The following is a 25,145-nucleotide window of genomic DNA, read 5'->3' as shown; positions in this document are numbered from 1 at the left end:
TAAGGAGAATAAAAACTGATCCTAAACCTCTCCTGCCTTGTGGGATATCTTTGGGAGAAGAAAAGGCTAAGGAGTTAACCCTACAGAAATCCAGAGTGGAGTCCCCAAGACAGTTGGATGGCAGATATCCCAGTCTATGCAATAATTTGCAACCTGTTCCAGGCTGAATCTTACAAGATGCATGCACAGTCTTCTTCTTCTTCTTCTTCTTCTTCTTCTTCTTCTTCTTCTTCTTCTTCTTCTTCTTCTTCTTCTTCTTCTTCTTCTTCTTCTCTTTGTCCACCTAGAGATTCAAAAACTCCCCTTGCCACCTGGTGGTGGGCATGCAAACCTATAGATTTCAGGGCAGCCCTGGCCATCTGTCACCCCTGTTTAAATCACTCTTTAAATTCAGTGCTTTTTTTTTCTAGGAAAAGAGGTGCCAGAATTCACCATCAGTACCTCCCTCATGCTCTTAGAATGGCCAGTGGTGCCCACTTGAGAGGTGCAGGAACTGAGTTCTGATGAGTTCCGACTGAAAAAGCCATGTTTAAAATAATCTCTTTAGCAGTAGGAGGGTTATTTTCTGTCCACATTCTAAGTGTAACTAATTTTGTAGTAAAGGTTTTTAGGAGCAGGGTTCTAGAGAAGATTTTCAACATTCATTTGCTATTTATAGTAGCAATGCAATTGCAACTCATGCCTCAAAAAATGAGGCCTCTGGCATTCAGGATGAGTCTTGATGAATCTCCCCACCACCAACACAGCCATATATCTACATAGCAAATCCCTGTCTACTATTGGCTATTAACGTATCTGTCAGAATGTCCAAACCAAAGAGCTTGGTTAATATCTGTTTCTCTCTTTTCTTTTCTTTTCTTTTCTTTTCTCCCCCCACCCCATTCTTATCTTACTACAGGGTCATTTGGGGTTAGAGGAGCTCAGATCATACAATAGTGCAAAAGCAGAACAAAGCGGGACAAAGAGAGTGGGAGATGGGGGTGGGTGGGCAGGAAATAAATAAATAAGCCCAGTATCTGATGCAAAAATCTATCTGCATTTCAGGAGATGTCAGAATGAAAAATTATGCTGCAATTTTGGCCTTTGAAAATATTAATTCATTTTAAAGAACTGCATGCACACAAACACACACGATGTGGAAAAGGAGAGTCGCCTTATCTTCAAGAATGAGCGTGGAAGGCTAAACCCTTATTGCTTTATCCAGATCTTGAATGTCACTTCTACGATGCCCTTAAATCTTGAAAGAACAGCAAATATGTGCTTGTCATTTTCTTAAATGGCATAAATCCATGAGGCAGGGCCACTTGGTTATTAGTGAAAATATATTAACCAGGGTTTTATGGTGTTATGTTCTCGAGAGATGTTGTTTGTCATTTTTGCTGAACAAAGCTGCTTCTACCATCCTCTTTTCACTCTGGCCAGCATTTCTGAATGGCTTGGATAGATTGACAAAGCTTTGGCGATGGGTATGCCAGAATAGTGATAGGTTGAAAACAAATTTTAATAGTGAAAATTTGGCTGATGGCCCTTACAGCATCAAAATTTGGCTTCCACTCCCTCCAACATTTCCATAAGCAAAAACAAGACTGTGCTTGTAAGAATACTTCTTACCCAATATTACTAGGAGAATGTTATGTTGCTTTTGTCTCTCTATGAAATGTTTTGATCCTTAAACTGTAGAGTAGAAAGCAGTCAATGGCAGCTTACCATGATGGCTATGCTTCACCTCCACAGTTCATAGCTGCCAAGTTTTCCCTTTTCACGCGAGGAAGCCTATTCAGCATAAGGGAATTTCCCTTAAAAAGGGGGAGAACTTGGCAGCTATGCCACAGTTGGATGCAGTGATGCTTCTTAAAACAACATGACAATAAAACATGAAAAGCAGTAGAGACCAGAAAAGTGCCATAGGCCCATCCCTAACTATTGCTCTCTGAACCCTCTCTTCATTACTGCAAGGAATGAACAAATCAGTCATTTTTTGTTTTTCACAGTTTTTCATTTTTCTATTCTTAAATTCAGTTCTCCACATTTTTAAGTTCTCATGAAAATTCATAGGCAAATATTACATATTTTTTTGCAGAGCAATTTCACCAAATAAAACAAATATATCACAATGTATATATATTCGCTGCAAATCTAGAGGCAGAGCATACCCTTCATGGCAATAGCCATCCATAGCCTTTTCCTCTATGAATTTGCCTAATTCTCTTATAAAGCCATTCAAATTAGTGGCCATCACTGCTTCCTGTGGGAAGGAGTTTCATGGTTTAAATATGCACTGGGTGAAGAAATACTTTCTTTTACCTATCCTGATTTCAACATTCAGCTTTATTGGATGTCCATGGGTTCCAGTATTGCAGTATACTTAGGGATGATAACTTTTCTCTATTCACTTTTCCCATCCACACATAAGTTTATAAATTTGTATCATGTCACCTCTTAAACTGAGCCTTGCATTGGAAACGGGCATCCCTATTTAACATTGGTAGTCATATCACGTCATGTGCTCAGCCAGCCCTTAGTCCTTGATCCAGGTGTGCTTAACTCCTTGCTGATAGAAATATGCCATATGTGCGCGCACACACACACGTGGATTCATTGAAATAATTAAGGACAAGTCACTGGTTGATCTAGTTCAGTAGTGTCTCCTGCATGAGTAGGGAGCCTCTAGCATGCCATATGTTGCTGGATTACTGCTCCCACAGCCACTCTACTCTTTTCTTTTAATCAGACTAAGTTGGATGAGCTGGCTTGGGATGGGGGAGGGAGAAAAATTATATTCTTTAGCAGCATAACAAATCTCTCCAGTTGTCATTTTCATTTGCCTTCGTGTCGCGGGTGCTCTTCTGTACTAACTCCAATAGAATTTAAAGTCATCGTATCAGCATAATAAGCCTCTGCCTTTGTTCCTTTTATTTCTTGGAGATTAGCTCTTTAGACAGTGTATATTGAACTTACAAATTATTAATGATCCGAAATTTGCCAACACTGCCAGTTGGGCTGAAGTTAAACTAATCAGAAAAGTGATTTTGAGCAGTAAAACATAGCAGTTGTATGATTTAGTGCTGTGAGATTATATGTAGAAAATCAACTGCTCGACATCATTCTCTTGTATCCTGGAAATTAAAGAAAATGTTTTAATGATTCCGTTAGCAGAGTGTGCTGAGCAAGCGAAGCCCACCAGGGGTGTCCATTACAAACCAAAACTTGTTACTATATTGCCACCTAATGGCAAAGACAAACAGGAAGTGGTTGCATTTTGATGGAGTTTCTCAGTTGATGACATAGTGAAATGAATTGGCCATTCAATGAAAGGGCCTTTGCTCCCTTTTCAGGTAAATCAGGAAGCCATAGAGCCCACAAAAAAAGATGAGTGTATCTCAAGGAAGTGAGTTAAGTGCCATAGCAGAAAGGCAGGAAATCTTCCAGGGCAACTGTCAAGAATTGGACTTGCAGAAGCATGCCCACTCCTGGTAGATGCTGAATTGCACCCAACAGCTGGAATACAGTTGCAGGGAGGCAGTTGCAATGTATCAATTGCAAGCACATTCAGAAAATGTTTGCAGTTTGGATGTAGATCTGATTTAAAGAGCCAAGGGAGAGGGGAACAAGCATATCAGTGCTGTCCAAAGATTCACATGCTTTGCGCACTTACTTGGAGGGTAGTCCCAGTGAACTCAGCGGGATGTCCTTCTATGTAGAGTTGCTATTCATCTCTTATTTCTGGGAATTCCAGTGTGAACCTGATCTGCACCTCCTGGTGGGGAGGTGACTACCAGCCATGATGGCTATGCTGTGTCCACAGCTGGAAACATTAATGTTGCGGGAAACCATGGGAAGGGATACTGCTCTTGCGCTTGGGTCCTGCTTGCTGGTTGGTCATTGTGAGAACAAGATGGTTGACTAGATGGTTGATCCAGAAGGTTCTTATTGTGTTCTTACAGGATGTCAGAGAATTTTGACAAAAATGGAACTGCGAGTAGAATTTTCCATGTCCAGAATAGCATTCAGTTGAGTGCATTTGCTTGGTATTCTCTGTTTGTTGATTTCAGTCTCCAAATGATCTGTAATTGGTTAAGATTTCCTTTGTGTCGAAATGAATGCAATGTAATGACAATGTAATTTACTCAGCTTAAATAATAAGTGACATAAAGTTACATAATTTCACCACAGCAGACAGTGAGACAAAGTGGTTTGGGGGGCAGAAGATGAAGTGCAGCAGAATAAAAACAGAGTTGCATGTGATGTATCACAATTTAATGTGGAAATGATAGGACATTCCTATTAATGAGTGCATGTGAAACAAACATAGACTGGGAATCGACTGATCCATCCAACCCTGCTTTTGATTAGTCATGCTTTTGAATGGGGATCCTGTAATCAAATTCTGATTCTCCCTGTCACCCACACTGATGTCCAGAATACTAAACAGCAAGGAAATCAAGTTGGGACCCTTGTGCCACACTGGTGCTGTCACCCATTTAAAGAAACCTTGCTTGATTAATTTTATGAGATTCCACCAACCAATCAATTCATCAATTAAATCAGCATATCTTTGCATTTGAATGAAACAGAAGAGACAGACTTCTATTTATTTTCTTCATTATTATATGATTGACCCAGTCTAACCCAATATTGTCTACCCTGATTATCAGCAGCGTTCTCGGGTTCAGGCAGAAAAAAGGCATTTTACATCACCTTCTCCCTGATCTTTTAAACTTGAAAACCTCTTAAACTTGGTTTGAATCTGGAACCTTCTGTGTACAAAGCATGTGCCCAACAATTAAGCCAGGTCCCCCTCCTCTGAGACTATTCATTCCCTTCTCTACCACTAACAAAACATTGCTTTTCTAATATGTTGCTTGTATAATATAAGACATAAGAATACAAGAAGAGCCGGCTGGATTAGGTCAATGACCCATCTAGTCCAGTATCCTCTTCTGGCAATGGCCAACCAGATGCAAACTGGACATGAGTGCAACACACTCTGGTGATTCCCAGCAACTGGTGTTGAGAGGTAGGGTGCCTCTGATAGTGGAGGCAGAATATAGCCTCCATGGGTAGCATCCACTGAGAGCCATGTCTTCCATGTATTTGTCCAACCCTCTTTTAAAGCCCTCCAAATTGGTGGATATCGCTGCCTTTATAGTTCAACTGGGCACTGCATGAATAACTCCTTTCTCTTATCTGTCCTGAATCTTCCAACATTCAGCTTCAATGAATACCCACAAGTTCTAATGCAGGCACCCCCAAACTGCGGCCCTCCAGATGTTTTGGGCTACAACTCCCATGATCCTAGCTAACAGGACCAGTGGTCAGGGAAGATGGGAATTGTAGTCCAAAACATCTGGAGGGCCGAAGTTTGGGGATGCCTGTTCTAGTGTTATGAGAGAGGGAGAAAAACGCTCCTCTAGCTACATTCTCCATGCTGTGCATATTTTTAAAATAAACTTTTATAAAAAGAATTTACTCGCATTATTGTTATCAACTACCACCACCACCACCACCTGGAAAAACCTTTATTATCCCACCCTGTGTCCCAAAGGAGCCCAAGGTGCCAAAATCACTAACAGTCAAACAAAACATCTTTTTTAAAAATATATATATAAATATCTAAGTTTCAAGTTTAGATACAGACTAGGGAAAGATCTGTATCTAAAAGGCTTCTTGGGAGCTTCTCAGCATGCCCTCTGTACTCCATCGCCCTCCCACAATCAAATACATTGACACTGTGGTTTGTTCATTGTCACCAACAGATATCAGAGGTGCAATGAAATGATAAGCTAGGCAGGCTAAAACTGAGATAGCAACACGGAATCTGCCATTTGCCTGCAATGCTCGGCATATATAGATCCGCTGCCCTTTACATTTTCAGTAAGGATTCCTCTGACGTTGATGTTAATGCATCACTGACTTGCAAATTTAAATACAGGAATGTTTTATAACCAATGCTTTCCATTGTATTATTTTCTAGTACCATGACCAATGAGGCAAATAATCCACGGCCATTAAGTTTTCTTTATGAAGAATTGAAATGTATACGCTACTTACAAGGCCATGAATAATAGAGTTCTTTTTTTAGGCCTTGGAAGGCTTGACACACATTTATTTCTCCTTCTTTCAAGAATGCATGGTGGCCCTCTGCACTCAATATGCTTGTCATTGTTACAAGTTTTATGGCTGCTTTCACAAACCATCATGCATCACTCGGTGACTGACTTAAACCATTGACTTGCATGCAAAACTGTGAAAAGAGCTGTTTAGTTCTCCATTTGTATTAGCTAAACCAGAGCCATCACTTTCCCTACTGTTGCTAGATCTAAATCACTAGGATAAGTGACTAGTTGCCACCACCACTGACAGAAGAACTCTGTATGCTAGTTGCTGGGAATCCTAAGTGGGGATATTACTATCACATTCAAGTCCTGGTTGCAGGTTTCACCTAGGCATCTGGTTGGCCACTCTGAGAACAAGGATGCTGAACTGGATGAGCCCTTGGCCTGATCCAGCAGGGCTCTTTTGTGCTTTTATTTGCCCGATTGTGTCTCCATGCTCTTAGATCCATTTGAAGCTTAAGATGTGGTGACTGGATCTGTATTATAGTAATCTTGACCTCTCCAGAGGAGCAGGCTAGCTATTAAAGGACCTTCATCATATTCTGCAGCCTTTGGCTCCTATATAGATGGGGAGAGAAGGGCAGTGAAACACTCATAGAATCATAGAGTTGGAAGAGACCACAAGGGCCATCCAGTCCAACCCCCTGCCAAGCAGGAAACACCATCAAAGCATTCTTGACATATGGCTGTCAAGCCTCTGCTTAAAGACCTCCAAAGAAGGAGACTCCACCACACTCCTTGGTAGCAATTTTTCATTTGAATCAGAGGAGAATGACAGGGAAGGTCCTGAAGAAAACCATAGTGGTTCTTTCTCCAAGGATGATGGCAAAACCTGATCTTATTCTGTGTTCTCTACCACACAATTCTCAGTCCCCAGGCCATGGGTCATGGCAGAGGGGATGGAGGTTGAAAGAAGAATGTCTGAAGAGGGCTTATTTTGTATCTGGTACTCACAGTTCCAAATAAAACTTTAAATAGATCCCACCAGCCAAAGGTCTGCTTGCCCCCATGGTGTCTTGCAGTAAGTTTTTTTTGTCAGATTTACAGTTTGGAAATAAATGATAGGCACAACAATTAAATGGTGCAGAACAGAGCATTGCAGACATTCTGAACCCCAAAGGGATGGTAGTCCTTCCCCAGACTGAGTATACACAACTAGCTTTCTCCTTCAAGCTTCATCTTGTAGTATTTCCGTGTATGCAAACTGACTAGCTCCCTGTAGGGCTGCAGCTCTGCTTCCACACTCCTGTGGCTGAGCAGAGAAATTAAATGGATTCTTGCTCATTGAGAATTATCTACTTAACCCACATGGCTGACAGCAGTTATGAGCTTTTACCAGCTCAAGAGAGAGGGTAGTATATTGGTCCTTTCCCCCAAAATATGTGCAGCATTTGCTACAGCAGGAAGGTAAATGGTGTTTCAGTGTGCTGCTCTGGTTCGCCAGAAGTGGCTTTGTCATGCTGGCCACATGACCTGGAAGCTGTACGCCGGCTCCCTCAGCCAATAACGTGAGATGAGCGCCACAACCCCAGAGTTGGTCATGACTGGACCTAATGGTCAGGGTTCTCTTTACCTTGACTTGCAGCATCTTTGCTAAACATGGGCCTTATATGAAAGCAAAGCAGACAGGAGTATCCTGTGATACCCAGAGAAATTTAGTGATCATGTGCAAAAAATTGAGAGGAGCTTCGTCTAATTCAATAGGCACTGATGGAATGCAAACACAGGGCATTCTGGATCCCAGATTTATGAGCAGATTTCACTCTCTCCAACCAATTTCCCATGCCACCCCAAGCAGATGGTATATCTCATCTAGACTCCCAGTAACTAACTCCTCAATTAATCTATTAAATGGGTATAATCACATTGATCTGTGCTGCAGGGTGCTGCCCAGTTCAATTAATTAATTTTCCCAACAGGCTTGGAGATCAGAAGATGAAAGCCACTGGATAACAAAAATAAAGAAATAATAATATTAATATCCCAGAGAGCCACATCAAAGCACCATATTTTCAGCTTCAAATTGCACTCGTATCCTTGAGCAGATGGCACATCCGGAGCCTTTATGGTGGCTTACTAGGGAAAAGTCTATAACCGGGGAGATTCAAACTTGTAGGCTCCAAAGTAATTTATTGGCCATTGAAGAATGGACTTGAAAGAAAGAAGGAAGCCCAGGAAACAGGGCCAGCCCACAACATGGCACCCTCTCTACATAGGCAGAAGCCAATCTTGTCCAGCTTCTACTGAAGGTGAGACATTGTCCTCCACTGTGAAAGAAGCAGGCTAGCTTAGGAAGCCAAGGGCAACCTGTATGTAGCAGTTGGGGAGAAATTCACATTTAAAGGGAAACTTAGCAGATTTGCACGTCCCAAAACAATACGCAAACCAAAACACAAAATTCATAATTCTCTGAATTTTGCAGTGGAGTTCTCCACCCACATAATGTGTACAAATATGCACATACTGGGAATAAAGTATGAACATGCATGCATATATTAGTGAAAATAACATAAAAAATACCTTGCCTCAGGAGTTGTTTGCAAAAATGTGTATATTAGATAAAATTGCATATAAAAAAGAAATTTGCCCTAAAATACCGAAGGATTTTAATGTAGTACTTTAAAGGAGAGAGAGAAAAAGAGCTGGTGTGGAAAAGTGGAGAAACTGAACCGAAGATTGGGAAAATGAGAATCTGAGAGAAACCGACATATACATTTGTTCATCCCTACCTGCGTGCTACGCATAGTTCTGTCTGGCTATGGCTCTTATAGTCATTGCCAGCATTACTTTTTGAACCCAAACTTTAAGTTAGTTTGGCTAATGGAATGACAGGGAAGGACCATAGCTCACTGGTTTACAGCATCTGTTTGGATGCAGAAGGCCCCAGATTCAATTCCCAGCACCTCTTGGCAAAGCTGAGAAAGACACCCTGTCTGAAACCACGGAAAGCCGCTTTGTAAATAGTACCAAGCTGCATAGACTAATGGTCTGACTAGATATAAGGCAGATTCCTGTTTTCCTGCGAGTTTGGTGCAGAAAATATCGGTGTGCACAAAGAAAGAAGGTACAGTAGAAAGAACTCCCGAAGACCTTCAAAGCTGACCCCCCCCCAATCACTGAACCCCTTGGCTTCACTTTGATTTGTGCCCCATAGTTTTATTTCAATACACACATATTCTCATCAATAATTATATTCTGACATTGACAAGCAGGACTGAATGGTGTGAACATTTCATGAAAGGCACTCATTTTCTGCAGTGCTCTCGGTGTATTGATTAAACTAATTGTTTCACCAAATGCCTCCCAGTGCCTCTTTTCTTTGAGCTCAAGTTTAGCATGTAAACTCAGCAATTATGTTTTGCTCCAGAAGTTTGCTTTTCTTGAAGTGACCTAGATAGCGGGGCCTTCAAGCTGCTTCAATATGGAATGCCATTTTAAGTTTAAGCGAGTTTATCTTTCTTCCCCTCCCCTTTCTTCTTTGTCTCTTGATACAGTTTCAGCAAATAAAATTAACATTTTGTCTAATAGGTCCTGTTTTTAATCCCCATTGAAAAGATGAATTTTGCAGCTAAAGGACACATCCGCAATTCCGCACAGCTCTGTTGTGGAAGGGCTGGGTAGAGAAGTGACGCAGCTTGCATTGTGTTTCCCACATTAGTTTTTGTGCCATTAAAAGAAAAGATAATCTTGAATTGTCATGATAATTTAATATCCTAGTTTTTGGTGCTCAATATTAATTGCATTCAAATCTCATTAGGGGGCAAAAAAAAGTTCTTAAGGAATTATAACTTCTCCTGGCAGTATGCTTTACGTGGTTCCAACCAAGTTCAGAGCCAATCTAAGATATCTTGCTGTCCACAGGAAAAGGCAAAATGGTGCCCCTCATCAATAGATTTATCCAACCCACATTGACAGCTGAATCTTATTTTCAGCATTCCAGGTATGGAGACTGGTTTTAGGGACAAGCTACATATAAAATATGATCAGTGGCTGGGTAGCATGACATGAATGTGTCCACCACAGATCTCATAGCATACAAAACTATATTTGAAGATATTGATCCTTGCCCTACTGCCATTCCAACACTGTGTGTCTCCTGCAGTCAACAAAGATTTGACCTGAATTTTGCCCAACGCCTGGTGCCCTGTTCCAACTATTTCACCACTCTCATGGGCTACATACTGTGTCTGCCAGGGACACAGATTCTCAGCATGTTCTACTTCATGTATGTTTTAAAAGAAGCCAGTTGCAGGATTGTTGACTAAGGCAAGATATTTCAGGTGCTTCCTGGTGCCATTTTATGAGAGAACCATTGTTAAGTCCAGTCTTTGCATGTGAACGCTCATCAGGCTTTAGGTTTTTCATTTAATATATCAGAAAAAAATAGAAGTTTATTCCCTCTAATCTTCCAGGGATTTCCCTATTTAGCAGTTGGCCATGCTTTTCTAACTCCTTGCAACTTCCTTGTCTCTCTTTCCCCTTTGTCAATTGCCTTTCTTTTAATCTACAAAGAATTGTCAGTAAATGAAGTTCTTACAAACCCTGCAAGATACCCTGCCTAGTCACAGACCTACTTATCTACCAACTTCCTCTCCTTCCATTAAACTCCTTCCTTCGATGAACTGGCATCCCTCTGTTCCATTTCCCTTTAGGGAGTCTTTCTTCTTGCTTGTGTTCCTTTGCCTGCCCATAGTTCTCATCTTGCTCCTTCCATGGCTCTCACACTTTTTGAAGTCTTCAACTTGTGTCTTTAGCCCTATCCTTTTATCTGTGTCTTATAAGAAGGTATATCCACATGAAATGCTTTTGGCCTTCAAGGAAGATATCAAATTAATATGTGCACTGTAAAATAAAATAAAAATGCCACCAAAAATTAATACCTGGGGTGTTAGGGGTGTGTGAGGTAGGAATGGGGAGAAATATATTTGGTCCATTTCCACCATCTGGAATCCTGGAGAGCCCCTGCCAGACAGTGTAGACAATGCTGAGTTAGATGGAGCAACTGGATGGTATTGAACTAACTGTTACTCATAGTAGACAGATTGAAATTAATGGACCTATGTTCATCACCACCTGTAATTTCAAAGAGATTATTCTGACTATTGGATACAACTCACAGGCTGACTCTTTATAATGCACCTTGCTATGTTCCTATATTTTCTATGGAAGGGTTGTAGCTCAGTGATAGAGCATTTCATTCTTGCTGTACTCAAAATTCTTCCTCTTCTATTCCTTAGCTTCCTCATGTGAAAGAGTAAATGTCTGTGGAGCCTTCAAATATCCCACAGTACCTTCACACAATGTATTTCACTCTTGCTACCGTGTGTTGTCTTCAACATTAAGTTCCAGATTAAATGTAGTGAGTTAGAACAGATTTTTATTAACAAGCAAACACCCATATATGCACACCTGTCAACTGAACTTAACCTTCCTTAACTGGACAAAGCAACTTAAGGCTTCCTCATAAGATTATATTCATCCTAAAGATACAGTAACACACATAATCACAGGGTGTGTGTGCAAAGGGGGCTAAAGTACAGGAAAGAAGAGGAGGCGTGGATATGTGAATTGTCTATGTGCAAGGGAGAGCTTTAAAAAGGAGAAAGTAGGTAAAATAAGTTGAAGGCGAGAGCAAAGTGTGTGCAAAGGAGACTGTAGAGTAGAAGAAGAGATGGGACAGAAATGGGGATGATCTGTATGCAATAAAGAGTAGGGTTGGGAAAGCAGGCTGAAGATGAAAATGTGAAAAGGGGGTTGCAAAAAAGCAGGAAGTATGAGGCATGAAATGGGGGCATGGAAGGGTTTGCAGAATAGGAGGAGATGCTGGTTTCATAACTGTGTGGAATGTGAAAATGGGTGAAAAGCAGGGCTGCAGAGGAGCAAGAAGTGGCTTCAGAAGTAGGTTTGGAAAGATGAAAAAGTGAATTTAGTTGCTTGGGTCAGGAAAGGAAAGCTCTGATTGACATGGGGGAAATCAAGGGGGGTGTTGAAATGAGCAATCAGGGGTGCACACACCCCCCCCAGTAAAGATAGATATGGAAAATTAAACTGATGTTCTCATCAGTGTGTGTGGGAGACATATTCCTATAAAGATGATAATTTTACCCGCCCATTGTAAGGTAGGCATCTTCTTTTATATCGGGCTAAAACATCAATGATATAATTGAAATCCAATTTATGTGATATATGATCTTTCCTCTGATCATTTAGAATCAGATGAATTTATATTCCTTAGGAACTATCCTACTGGCACAAAAATGCAGGCACTAGGCAAGGCTGATATCATGTGTTGATTCATTACACTCTCTGCAGGGTGCTTAGTTTTTGAAAGCTACCTGGAATTACTGCTGGCAATAGAACACTAAACTAAGATAAGCTTTCCATTTTTAATTTTTTTTTTAAAAGGAAGCAGAAAAAGAGGAAGAGGAGGAGGAGGAAGAAGAGGAGGCAAGGTGGGGCCACACATAAAGGGATAATAAAAATATTGATTGCAACTAATATTAGATACCCTGCTTTGATTAAAGCATCAGGCACCAAACTGTAAATATCACTGATGTTTCAAATAGGCCTTAGCTATGCGGAAGGATCTGCTGGGTTGTGTATGTGTTATTTATGATTTCTCGTTACTTTTGTTTATATCCTTGCCAATCTACACTGATGCAAGTGAAGGTGTGATGCAATTATGAATGGCACAGGTGGGGTTGCCAAGCAGGTAACCCATCCAAGTACTGAGCAGCCCCAGATCTAATGGAAGGGTAGCCAACATGGTCAAGGGGATGGAGTGACTCTCCTATGAAGAAATGTTTCATGATAGACGTGTGTACAAATATGCAGAGCATGGAGAAAGTGGATAGAAAACAGTTTTCCTCCTTCTCTCATAAGACTAGAACTTGTGGACATCCAACAATGCTGAGTTTTGGAGAATTCGGGACAGATAAAAGGAAATACTTCTTCACACAGTGCACAGTTGGAACTCACTCCTGCAGGAGGCAATGATGGCTACCGACTTGGATGGCTTTAAAAGAGGATTGGACAGATTCATTGAGGAGAAGGCTGTTGATGGCTATTGGGACGCTGGTGGCTCTGTGGGTTAAAACACAGAGCCTAGGGCTTGGTTCGCCAGAAGCGGCTTTGTCATGCTGGTCACATGACCTGGAAGCTGTATGCCGGCTCCTTTGGCCAATAACGCGAGATGAGAGCTGCAACCCCAGAGTCGGTCACGACTGGACCTAATGGTCAGGGGTCCCTTTACCTTTACCTAACCATGACGGTTATACTCTGCCTCCATAGCTGGAGGCAGTAATGCTTCTCAATTCCCACTGCTCTGGTGCTTGGGTCCTGCTTGTGGGTTTTCCATGGGCATTGGAGTGGCCACTGTGAGAACAGAATGCTGGACTAGATGGTCACTGACCTGATCCAGCAGGCTCTTTTATATTCTGAGTCTATGTATGTGAAACTGCTTAACATGAAGGTTCCCTTTTGCTTCTGTCAAAACATTGTGGGAAGGTTCCACTCCCCCTCCCCATATTTAGACTGAATGCAGCTGCATTAATAAGGCAAGGGTTGACCAGCTATTGAAACTTGCCTTGTTTTTCACCGCTTTGTGCCAGTATGAGTGGGGAAAGTGAGAGATGTGAAATAGCACACCACTTTCCCTTTAATATTTGAGAACATTAACATCATGCCAAAGATGTAAAATTGGAATTGTGGGATGTTTTGCACATCACAGCACTAATTTCCAAACTAACCTCTATGATTTCATCCAGTTGAGGTAGGCTTGACAGGAAACTCCAGTAATTGAGTTCTCTTGGACATTCTGACCATCGGCACTAATTTGCAAAGCAGATTAGACAGAGGAATACATTTTCCACCTTGACCTTTATCACATTACTTTCTTGTGGGGGAATAAGGAGGTGTATTGAGGGGGATGTGGCCTTTGGTGCACCTAATTTGTAGCAATGTGGTGTGTCTGCAGTTCCTGCTCCCCCCTCCCCACCAATGTTAACAGAGTAAGGTTCATTTTGATTCTCTTAATAAGAGATTATGTTCAATTTGGCATAAGGGAGCTGTCACAAAACATGTTATCTTTTATTACCCTGGTGGAAGATATTTTTCTAGCGAATCATAAACGGCACACTTAAGGAAAACTTTAATTTGCACCTTTATGCAGGAAAGTTGTATGTGTGGTTTAATGTCACATTCCCCAATCTAGACCCACATATTTCATATTGAGCTGAAGGCATATTGAGGTGCATTTTTTTCTTCCTAAATAAAATAAAATAAAATCTACCTGAACTCATAGAGTGAATTGCAGTGCTTTAAGGATCATTTCCACACATAGCAGCAGCTGATCAGAATTCTTTGCAGATTATAGGAGACAAATCACCTGCCTAAATGGTATGGAGAGCAGCCAATATCCAGGCATTGCTGATCTCAGTGATAAACGCACATTATCTTCAATGTTAGACTTGGAGAGGGGCAAAGGGAGAGAGAGAGAGAAACTCATTATGGAGTAAAGCTGTATCTGGGTCAAATATTGAATTTGCTCCTAAGGACACCAGTTTGAAAAGTATGTTTGAGGAGGATTTACAAACTATCCCACCTTGTCTGGTACTTAACCAGTGGCTATCATGATCAAAGTTCAAAGCGTTGTACAAATGTGTCCTCATCCGAAGACCCTATATGTGTGGAGCTCCTACAAGTGGAGACTTCTCCTCTATACTACCCCCAGCAAGTGGGCCTGTGCAATGGATTTGGCACAAGCCTGAATCCCAAACTGAATTAGGCCAATTCGGGAGGGATGCAGACTTTGGACAAGTTGGGTATAGAAAGCCTTGGATCACCCGAAGTCTGGTTGGCCATTCAATGGCAATCTGGGGATGGCACCAGCGCCAGGCAGGAAGAAGGTGCTTTGGCTACTAGGGAACACATAAATGGAGCAGGGTTGAACCCTCCACTGACAAGATGGTGAGCAGAGGATCAAATGCTGGGGTTTACTGTGCCAATATGTTCCCCATCAGAAATGCACTGGAGAAACAGGTCCCAAGAGGTTTCACCCTTTTGCTCTCTGCAGTGTGGTCAGGGGAGGGGGGGGAGACACAGTATCTCCTTCTGCCATTCCTTCCCAACGTTATGCTTAATTCGTGTTTAAGAAACCCTAATTAATCATTACTCCCTGCCCCACCCCAATCGATTCAGGGCCAAATTCAATCCAGGTCAGGGGTGATCTGGGCTCTGGAATAGGGCCAGGTGACAAACTGTGAACATAAATTATTTGAGAATAACTAAGCAGGAATGAGCCTGAGACCTGGATAAAAAACATATGCTCTCCAAGTGAAAAATGGTCTCTCTCCACATATACTTCTATAGGTGCTTCCACACACCTGGATCTTCTCCTCCCCACTGAAATCAATGAGATGCACTAGAATTTGGCTCCAGAGCCTCTGCATGTTTGCACAAGATAGCTGGGATTATTTTAAGCATCCCTTATGGGATATGATGTACAAGCAAGTGAATCATGTGAATTGGCAATAGGCAGGCAAATGTACTCAGAAGGACAATTTTTGTCTTTCCCATTCTATCCATTTCTTACATTAAAATTATGCCTCTCCTGCAGATACTAAATAGACACTGGTTTTCATCATAGCAGAAATATCACATTGCTTTGATTAAATGGTAGAACTTCCTTTGAAGCATCGTAATTGGAAAATGGGGAATTAAAAGAGAGTTACAATAATGTTATTGTGAGGTTTTGTTTGTGACAAACCATAATTCAAGCTCTGGAAGCGCAGCTGGTCTCGTGTTTCCTCTTTGCCCTGCAAACACAATGGGCACTTTAGAGTAAATGTTAATATTATGATAATCTGAATAGCTGCATTCCTTCAATTCCAATTCCTCATTTGTCAGGGTTATAACACTTGTTTGCATTGGCTGCTCTATATGATTATTTTATTTCAGGTAAATTGAATAGGTACTGATAGCAGGTGGATTTGGGGTGGTGGGGAGTGAGGAATGATCCTGTTGTTTTAAATAAACATCAGCTGTTATTTCCTGCAAGTGTACATTATCTTGCTTATTTGCATAGTTTATGTGAAAGAAGAACAGCAACATGTCTAATCATTAGATGTGGGATAGTCAGCATTGTGCCATTAAGATGTTGTGGAGTGTAAGTCCCATTGCGTGACCAGGTGGCGACAGCCCCAGCCCCCAGGGATCATAAGGAAGGAATAAAGACTCTGACAATGTTATATGGAATTAAAATTAGGCTACAACTTTAGTAAACTTCTGAATGTAGGAAGACCTTGGCTTAGGTCCTGGGCGTGTATCCCTCCCAGCCCCACAGCCAGGGGGAACTGGGGCTCATCAGGGTAAATGGAGTATGGGGTGCTCTGCGAGACATAAGTGTAGCAGGCAGCCAAGCCCATATTCCCACACGCAGGGTAGTTCACTGACGACCTTTCAGTGTATGGCCAGTAACCCCCATTTATATATAACCCCTTTAAGAGGGGGACCCTGGGATTGCCGCTGCAGGGGGGGCAAGTCACCACTTCACGCCCACCCCCATAGGGAAGAAAAGACTAAAGGATTCCACCCAAGGCCATAACTGCCAAAGTTGTGATGAATTGCTACAAGGAAACAAAACCTGCCAGTGCAATAAAATTTCTTCCCAGTCCTTCAACAGCAACCAGTCAAAGACTGTAGCAGCGCCCACTAAATAGGAAGAAAAAGTTAACCTGCATACAAGAAAACATTAAACTAAGAAAGGGTAGGGAGGGTGGGTGAATCTCCAGAGCCGACTGCCTGGCTATTGTCGGCCCCACCCCTATTTATAAATGGGGCTGGCCCCACCTCCCAGCAAGAAACTTGATTACTGAGGCTGGGCGTAAACCTCCAAAAATTAACACTGAGAGGCAAGCCAGTTCCTGTTTGCCAGTAAGCTCCCTGGGAACTGTAGCACCACGTGCAATCCCGCAAAGAGCACCCACAATGTAAAGTGTGAGTGCTCATTATCTTCAGCCTTTGGCAAAGCTGGCGGGGGTAGAAGGGAGTTGTAGTGCAATGACACCTGGAAGGAGGCACCACAATGAACATCCCTGCATTATGTCTGAACTACTGCTACACCGAAAACTCTTACCCAGTTTCTCAAAGCTTATTTTCATCTATGAGAGAGCATTTCACCACCACTGCCACTTCTTAGGACACTATAACTTATTTATAAATTTAGTAGGTGCTGGGTAGAACTTGTAACATTGTGAGGTGGCTGTCTGTCATATCTTAGCCAGCACCACCTGGAAGCCCTGGCATTCCACCAAGTCCTGTATCTGGCTCAATACTGGGGTTAGGAGCCAGGATCCTTAGATCAGGCATCCCCAAACTGTGGCCCTCCAGATGTTTTGGCCTACAACTCCCATGATCCCTAGCTAACAGGACCAGTGGCCGGGGAAGATGGGAATTGTAGTCCAAAACATCTGGAGGGCCGATGTTTGGGGATGCCTGCCTTAGATGAAGCTGAGGAGTGGCCATCAACAACACAGGTGAGTTCAGCCTCACAATATTGGAATTGAATGAGTATTGAGGTTGACTCATTGAGTCACCTTGTATGCCAGACAGAAACCTGGCCCATCAGGAGATGTGCCTGTCTACAGGCAAGGACTCACCAGGAGCCAAAATTGGGGAGTAAGATCCTCCTCTTGAGGAGACCTCTGGGTGAAGACAACTGATAGGAGTCAGCTTCATTTAAGGTGTGGTTCCAGCAGCTCCAACCCAGTACTAGGCTGGAAGAATTGCAGGAGCAATGCATTTGTACCAGCACTGTGTTTTGATGAGTTTGGCCACTTGGTTATTGTGAATCTGATAATGGACTCCCCTGGGGCTGTCTCTTGTCTATACCCTTGTCTGCCCAGTGATCAACTTGAACATAACCTCAGACTGCCCTGATCTTGCCTCTTGCATAATCCCTTGTTATGGAGCTGGGCCTTGGCCTTGGACACTACTTCTGTTTTTGCTTATTGTTGATTTTGCTGCATCAGCAAAGCTGCCAAGTCTCCCGTATTCCCCGGGAAACCCCCATTTTTCCAGCTGTTCCCAGCCGAAAAAACCCCTGATTTTTTTGTTTCCCCCCGGTTTATTCTGGTGCGGCGGCCATTTTGGAACTGGGCGGAGCATGCTCAGAAGTGACTTTGGATGCTGCTTTACCCAGTTCCAAAATGGCTGCAGCGCGACTTCTGGTGCGGCGGCCATTTTGGAACAGGGCAGAGCAGCATCAAAAGTAGCTTCTGAGCATGCTCCGCCCAGTTCCAAAATGGCGGCAGCGCTACATCCGGTCTGCTACTTCCGGTCCAGTCCCTTATTTCTCAGGCCGGAACTTGGCAGCTATGTGCATCAGATGCAGAGCAGGTAGGTATGGTGGGGGGGAAATGGCCTCAAGGGCCAAATTTTAACACCTGCTGGGCCTGATTAAGTCTATGGGCTGGAGGTACCCCACCAGTGTTTTCAATAATAACTCACATATTGTAGTATGCATGAGGTTCTGTCCCAGAAGCCAATTTACTTCCTTTGCAATGATTAATTATTTTTTTTCCTCTGCTCTCTGCCTTTCATGGTCTGTTCCGAATATTGGGAGTTTAGGGATATTCATCTGTCCTTGGCTGAAACAAATTTCTTTTGCTTTTGAAGCCTCAGAAATGTCATGAAGCCACAGCACTCTTAGAGATTGCATAGCTTCACCTACAGAGAAAACTCTCTAGATTTCAGCTTGGTGTTTGGTGTGGTGGGGGCAAGGGAAGGAACGATGGATTGCTTGGTTTAGGGGGGAGTTTTAATTCTCATTGTTGGTGATATTCATAGATGGACTAGATGAAAGACTTCTTAATATTCAGTAAGGGCAATAATACAGTTGTGTGGAGGTGGACAAGGTTATTATTAACACTGTGGGTGGTGGTGTTTTTTTTTTCCTCCTTGCTGCTGTAAATGGTTTCAGAGATATGACAGCTGTGATTGATTTCTGAAAGGAACTTTTTGAAATGCTTTTCAAATATTTCTTTCCACACCCTTTCATTTCTACCTCTTGCATTTGGAGATTCTGAATATAGTGGATTCTCTGGTCCCTATAGGTTCTGCTTATTGTGGCTGACTGTATCTGAATCAGTAATGCATATTCCTATAGAATCAGGATAGTACAACCAGCTATGTTGGCTCACTTGCTATACCTCTCAGGTATTCAGTAAGCTATTGGTGTATCAGGACATCAGATTCCATCTCTGAGCAACCTAGGTCATTTTGGAGAGCAGGCTTTCAAAACGTTCTAATAGGCTTATAGGTGAAGTTTTTTGATACCAAATTCTTTTTTTCGGGGGGGGGGAGGCCTGAAAGTCTATTATGCCACCCAATTAACTTTTCTATGTCAGTATAGGGATTCTCCGCAACCCCAATTGAAAGACAAATAGGCACTGAAGCAGCAGCTAAAGAAGATTCCCAAAGATTATTCCCAAAGGCAAAGAGATTTCTCCATATAATGACACTGATGAGGGATAATTAAGCCAATTCAGAGTGAGGGCAATATTAATTGAATGGGCATTATTCTTACTCAGGTTTGACTTATTTTTGCCACCAGTGATGTCATCACATAATCAAACCTGATTGGATCTGTAACAATGTCCCTTGTTTCATGGGAAATAGCCCATTTTAAACAGAGCCTAGTCAAAGTTAAAAAGAGGTATAATGATCTTAATGGGTGGGCATTAAATCATGGCTCATATGGTGTCTCATTTATCAACTGTAGCTAGATGTTGGGAGAATTGATACAATTACAGCAGGGAACCCCTTCATTATCCCATAAATTTGCACTTTAGTCATTTAGCCTGCTGCAAAATGACTAAGGCTTGCAAAATTTGTGGTCTGCCAAAGAGAATGAAGTCAAAAAAGAGGTGGATAGCACCATTTCTCTTTGATTTTCTCTCTTGCTCCACAAAAGTTCTGACTCTGGCAATTTTGAAGTCTCCGTGGCTGCATTTGAATGGTTGGAAAACTACTCTGTGTGCAGTATGCCTTCTAGTGCTATCTATGCTACCTCCTTGTAAGTTAAACAAAAGTAATGGAGGGCATTGATGGCTATAAGTCATGGTGGGTTAAGGATGTCAGAATTGGTCAATTTTGGTTTCTCATTCTTCCCAGTCTTAAAAAAAACCATTTAATTCACTACATTTCAATATCAGTTTGCACTTTTGTTTTGTTTTTTAATATTGGGGGTGAGGGAAATCTCTTGAAAATTCACCAGCATTTCACCGTTGATTTCTCCTACTATATGCAATTTGTATTCAGGATTCCATAATATACACATAATATATGCTCCCCACTATACATCTTCATTTGTTTTTATTAATATCTCCACACTTCACTCAAATATATGCATTTTTCTACAGATTACTTGGCTAGAGAACTGCATTACCAAAATTCTGTAGAGTGCAAATTTCAAAAGGTGGCAGTGTTTTGGCATGTGCAAATAGAATCACAGAATTATGGAACTGTAGAGTTGAAGATACCATATAGTCCTACACCCTGAAATGCATAAATCTTTTGCCCAATGTAGGCCTCAAACTCACAACCCTGAGATTAGCACTGAATACAGCCAGATATTATATGGAATACCAGCAGCCCTAAACTCCCAATATTCAAAACACCATAAAGTCCCAGAGCTGGTTACAACAATTGAAGCACAATGTCAAAAGCAGCTTAAAGCAACTTACAATCACAGAAATAAGGTGGGTCCTCACATTCTACATCTCAGGTGACAAAAGCCAGGGCAAGGGGTACATCTTCAGCATCTGCCAAAAGCTGTGTAATGAAGATGCCAGAAACATATCCTCCAACATCCTGCTGATCAAAATCAGGACATTCATTTTTTGGTCACGAGCTCTTGTGGGAGCCAGCTGATTCACGCAAGAGTATGAAACCCAAACCTGAGTGTCTTTTGGTCCAGCATTCTGGCATGAACCAGCTGGAGTGCCGGACCAAAAAATGGGACATTCAGGGATCCAATCAGAAGCTGGGATGGCGTCTGTAATTCCAGGATGTCTCGCTTAAAATGGCACGGTTGGGTATGCAGACACACCTCTGTGGGCAAGGAGTTCTACAACTTAGGAGCTGTGCACAGAGAATTTCCTGCCCAGGGTCATCCCACCCAGCTTATAAGGGCAGTAGAACAACCAATAAGGGTCCCCTCCACTAGTCCTAATGCTGAGGGGTCTGTAGGGAAAGAGGTGGTCTTTCAGGAATTTGGGGCCTGAGTCATTTATGGCATTAAACACTAACATGAGTTCTTTAAGTTGAGCCCTTAAAAGAACTGGCAATGGCAACCAATGTAGGGCTGCTACTTCTAACATGTCTTGTTTGTATATCACTAGGTTTGCAAGATCTGGAGCATCCCAGAACCTGAGATTTCAGGGTCCAAACCTGTGACTTGGGGCAGCCCCCAGTGATGACATAAAGGGCAGACCCTGGTGATGGCATGAAACATTATCAGATGACATATCATCAGCTGCTTTTTCAATAATCAAGCCTCAAAGTGATGGCAATAGCAATTCTGTTTAAAACCAGGGGTAATAATTAAAACAATGACAATGAAAAGACTTCTACACTTGCCCAGGAACCAGGATCCTTCAGGGGAAGTCCTGTGTTTTCACTGTGCTTTTAGTGTTTAGTGTGTACGCAGTTTAAGAGGTCTTAAGCTGCGTGCACACTAAACACTGAAAGCACAGTGGCTGCCCCTGGACTTTTCACTATTCGGGGAAATGGGGAGCGTCTAGCAATGAAAGTCTCCAGTCCTATGTACACTTACTAGGAAGCAAGTCACATTGAACATAGTGCTATTTACTCAGTGGCGTAGTAATAGGGGGCAGGGGGCGCGCTGCCCCGGGTAGCAGGCTAGACAGGGCTGACCACCTCCGACGGCCGCCGTGCGATGTTGCCGCTGCCATGCAGGAGAAGCCCCAATGCAAGCGAGACTGCCTCACTCCACGACTTGCTCGCGGGCGTTGCCGCGTCGCTGCGTCACATGCCTCCTGTGTGTGTATGTGTCGCACGTCATGACGTGTGTGTTGTGCATCATGACGCATGCTCACGACGGACACCCCCCCCTTGGGGGGGGCCTTCAGGTTTGCCGCCCCGGGCAGCCAGGCGGCTAGCTACGTCACTGTACTGTATTTACTTCTGAGTAAGCATGAGTAAGATTGCACTATAAGCCTTGTTAGATTTGTAACAGATCTGTTGGAGGAGATTTTAAAAAAAACATTTTAATTTGACTCTTTAGCATTTTCTGAGCACTTTCTTGCTTTGTGGTGTGTTCAACGGCTATAGGAGTTTGGACTGCAGAAAGAATGTATAATTGGGTCCTAGAATTTGATAGTCACTCATCTCTGAGGATGTTACATCATGTCAGCTCGCCTTTTGATTATTGGACGTGGTGGGACTCTGCAGGAGCTCATCATTGCCACTCAATAATTGTCACCAGCTTCTCTCCAAAGAACAAGTTGCTCAGTCTCTCTCTCCTCTTCCCCACCCTGTGTGTGTCATATGCAACTTTTCATCAGCATTCTCTCTGTATCTCCCTCTCGCATTCCTTTTACCAACATGTGGTCCCCTCTCCCATCCAACTCCATCCCTGTTGCTTTTGAAGAGCAGTCAACTATCACCGTTCTTAGCTGACTGGTCCCCTCATACCTTACTGATGCTGAAAAAGCACCTTGTCGGCAAATATGGATAAAGCTGCGATGGATCCACATTACCTTTTGGAATAATAAAGGGAAGCGTTTCGTTATCCCATCCCACAAGATTTTCACCCACTACAAAGCTATATAAGAATAATAATAGGCAAACAAGCAAATGTTGAAAGCTCAGGTTGTTGTTTGAGTGAATGGAGTAGAGCATCTACGCAGCTGATAATTAGTTGCTGTTGGTGCAATTAAAATGGCATTTGGATGAAGCAGGAGACAGTTTCAGAACCCAGATTGGTACTTAACTAAATTCTACTCAGAATAAACCCATTGAAATCAAAAGACCTAGCTTGCTCATGTTTGTTAATTTCAATAGGTCTGCTCTCAGGGAAGCTTAGTTGAATACCACACCCAGCTTCTAAACAGGAAGCACACACAGTTCCCAGTGGTTCACATACATATATGTTCAGTGGATATAGCACAGTGCCCTGTGTCTCTGAAAAGCAGAGGGAAAGAAGTGAATTGACTTTATAATGATTCTTTCTGTGGTCACACTCACACCATAGATTTAAAGCAACAGCTGTAGCTTCTCCCAAAGAATTCTGGGAGCTGTAGTTGGTCAAGGGTGCTGAGAGTTGTTAGGAAACCATTATTCCTCTCCCAGGGCTACAATTCCCAGAGTTCCCTGTGAAGAAGGATTTATTGTTAAAGCACTCTTTCCCAGCCTTTTCCCAAATGTATTCAGTTGGAAATCTGTTCTAGAGTGGAGTCATTTGTCTCTTTTTCTCAAAGGCTAAATCTCTTCCTGTCCTTTTAAAGTTTTTCTCCTATATCACTGTTGTGAATCACAGAATAATAGCTTTTGAGATTGCATGAGTGAAGTAGCTCATGACTTTAAAAGAAGATGACCACCACCTGCTCCTTCCCATCTGCATTCCCCATCAGTGATGTGGCCCTTGAGGTTTCCCAGCAGATGGGCCCATGCAAGACAGCCATACAAATCAAGGAAATGTCACCTTTAATAAGTTTTAATACCATTTCCATACAGTTAATCTCCATTCCTGGTAGAGCTTGAAATAGAGTAGGTCACTTGAAATACACTGGGCATGGCTATGCCCCTCTCTCCTCTCCTCTCCTCTCCTCTCCTCTCCTCTCCTCTCCTCTCCTCTCCTCTCCTCTCCTCTCCTCTCCTCCTGTGGAGGTAGGATTGAAATAACAGGAAGCAAAGGAACAAGAGACTTCTCTTCAAAAGACACAATTAAAGAGAATGGGTGAACTGGAACAGTTATGGCAGGAGGCAGAACAACCCCGGAATTAAAACAGAGCTGCTAGGAACATACTGTTCTTATTTTCCACCATTTTACATGCTTTTCAGACAAAAATAAGAGGTGTCATGCTTGCTAGTCCAAGAAAATGTACCCTGTACTGATGCCCTCCAAATGCTTTGGATTACAGCTGATCAGAGTCAGTCGGAGTTGTAGTCCAAAAAATTCTGGAGGACACAAGGTTGGAGAAGGCTGGAAGAGATGTTTTGGGCTACGGCTCCCATCAGACCCAGCTAGGGTGACCAATAGTCAAGAATGGCAAGCACCAGGTTGGGGCACTTCAACATATCTGAAAGTAACTAGGTTGGTGAAGACTGGCATAGATAGTTTCTATCGAGCGTTAGGTAAAATTCTCAGCGCATCTATTTGTCAGGGTTTCCTGGCTTTTGTAATAAGCCAGTTGCCTTCTTTCTTTTAATAGAAAAACACCCTGCAGATCAGTTTTACCTAAGGGTGCCTCTGATACCATAATGGATATTTCTAAAATGAGATCAATGCATTGCACATTGGGTAATGTATTATTCTTTTTTCATCTCTGCAGACAATGGAGAATCCGAAATACGAGCTCATCATAGAAGCAAAAGACATGGGGGGCATGGATGTTGGGTTAACTGGCACTGCCACAGCAACCATTGTCGTTGATGACAAAAATGACCATGCACCGGAATTCACCAGAAAAGAGGTAAAAATTTACTTTAAGATGCAAAAAAGTTGAGCATTACTTGTTCAGTCGCGCCAGTTCCTGGAAACTGCAGGAGAAGAGAGTGCTATTGCGCTTGCATCCTGCTTGTGGGTTTCCTACGGGCATCTGGTTGCCCACTGTGAGAACAGGATGTTGGAGTGGATGGGCCGTTGGCCTGATCCAGCAGGGCTCTTCTTAACCTGATCTTGGATCTAATAGAAGTTGATGGGCACCCTCTGTGCTTCAGGCAGGGGCGGAGGTTTCTGCAGGGAAGTTGTGGATGGTTTCACCATGACACACAGCAAATGCTTTT

General features: G+C 42.6%; 1 protein-coding gene across 3 annotated transcripts in view; it reads left to right on the top strand.

The window, feature by feature from the left end:
- Positions 1 to 25,145, top strand: part of CDH13 (cadherin 13) — a 606,507-nt gene that overhangs the window by 481,189 nt on the left and 100,173 nt on the right. For all 3 annotated transcript variants that reach the window (XM_035119665.3, XM_088671925.1, XM_088671926.1), the window contains one exon: positions 24,692 to 24,832. In XM_035119665.3, the coding sequence (XP_034975556.1) occupies positions 24,692 to 24,832 (141 nt within the window). The remainder of the gene's footprint in view (positions 1 to 24,691; positions 24,833 to 25,145) is intronic.

The sequence above is a fragment of the Zootoca vivipara genome, chromosome 6 (genome assembly GCF_965207765.1).
Source record: "Zootoca vivipara chromosome 6, rZooViv2.hap1.1, whole genome shotgun sequence".
Taxonomy (NCBI): domain Eukaryota; kingdom Metazoa; phylum Chordata; class Lepidosauria; order Squamata; family Lacertidae; genus Zootoca; species Zootoca vivipara.
The sequence above is the reverse complement of the archived record's forward strand: the minus strand, read 5'-3'. Positions and strand labels throughout refer to the sequence as shown.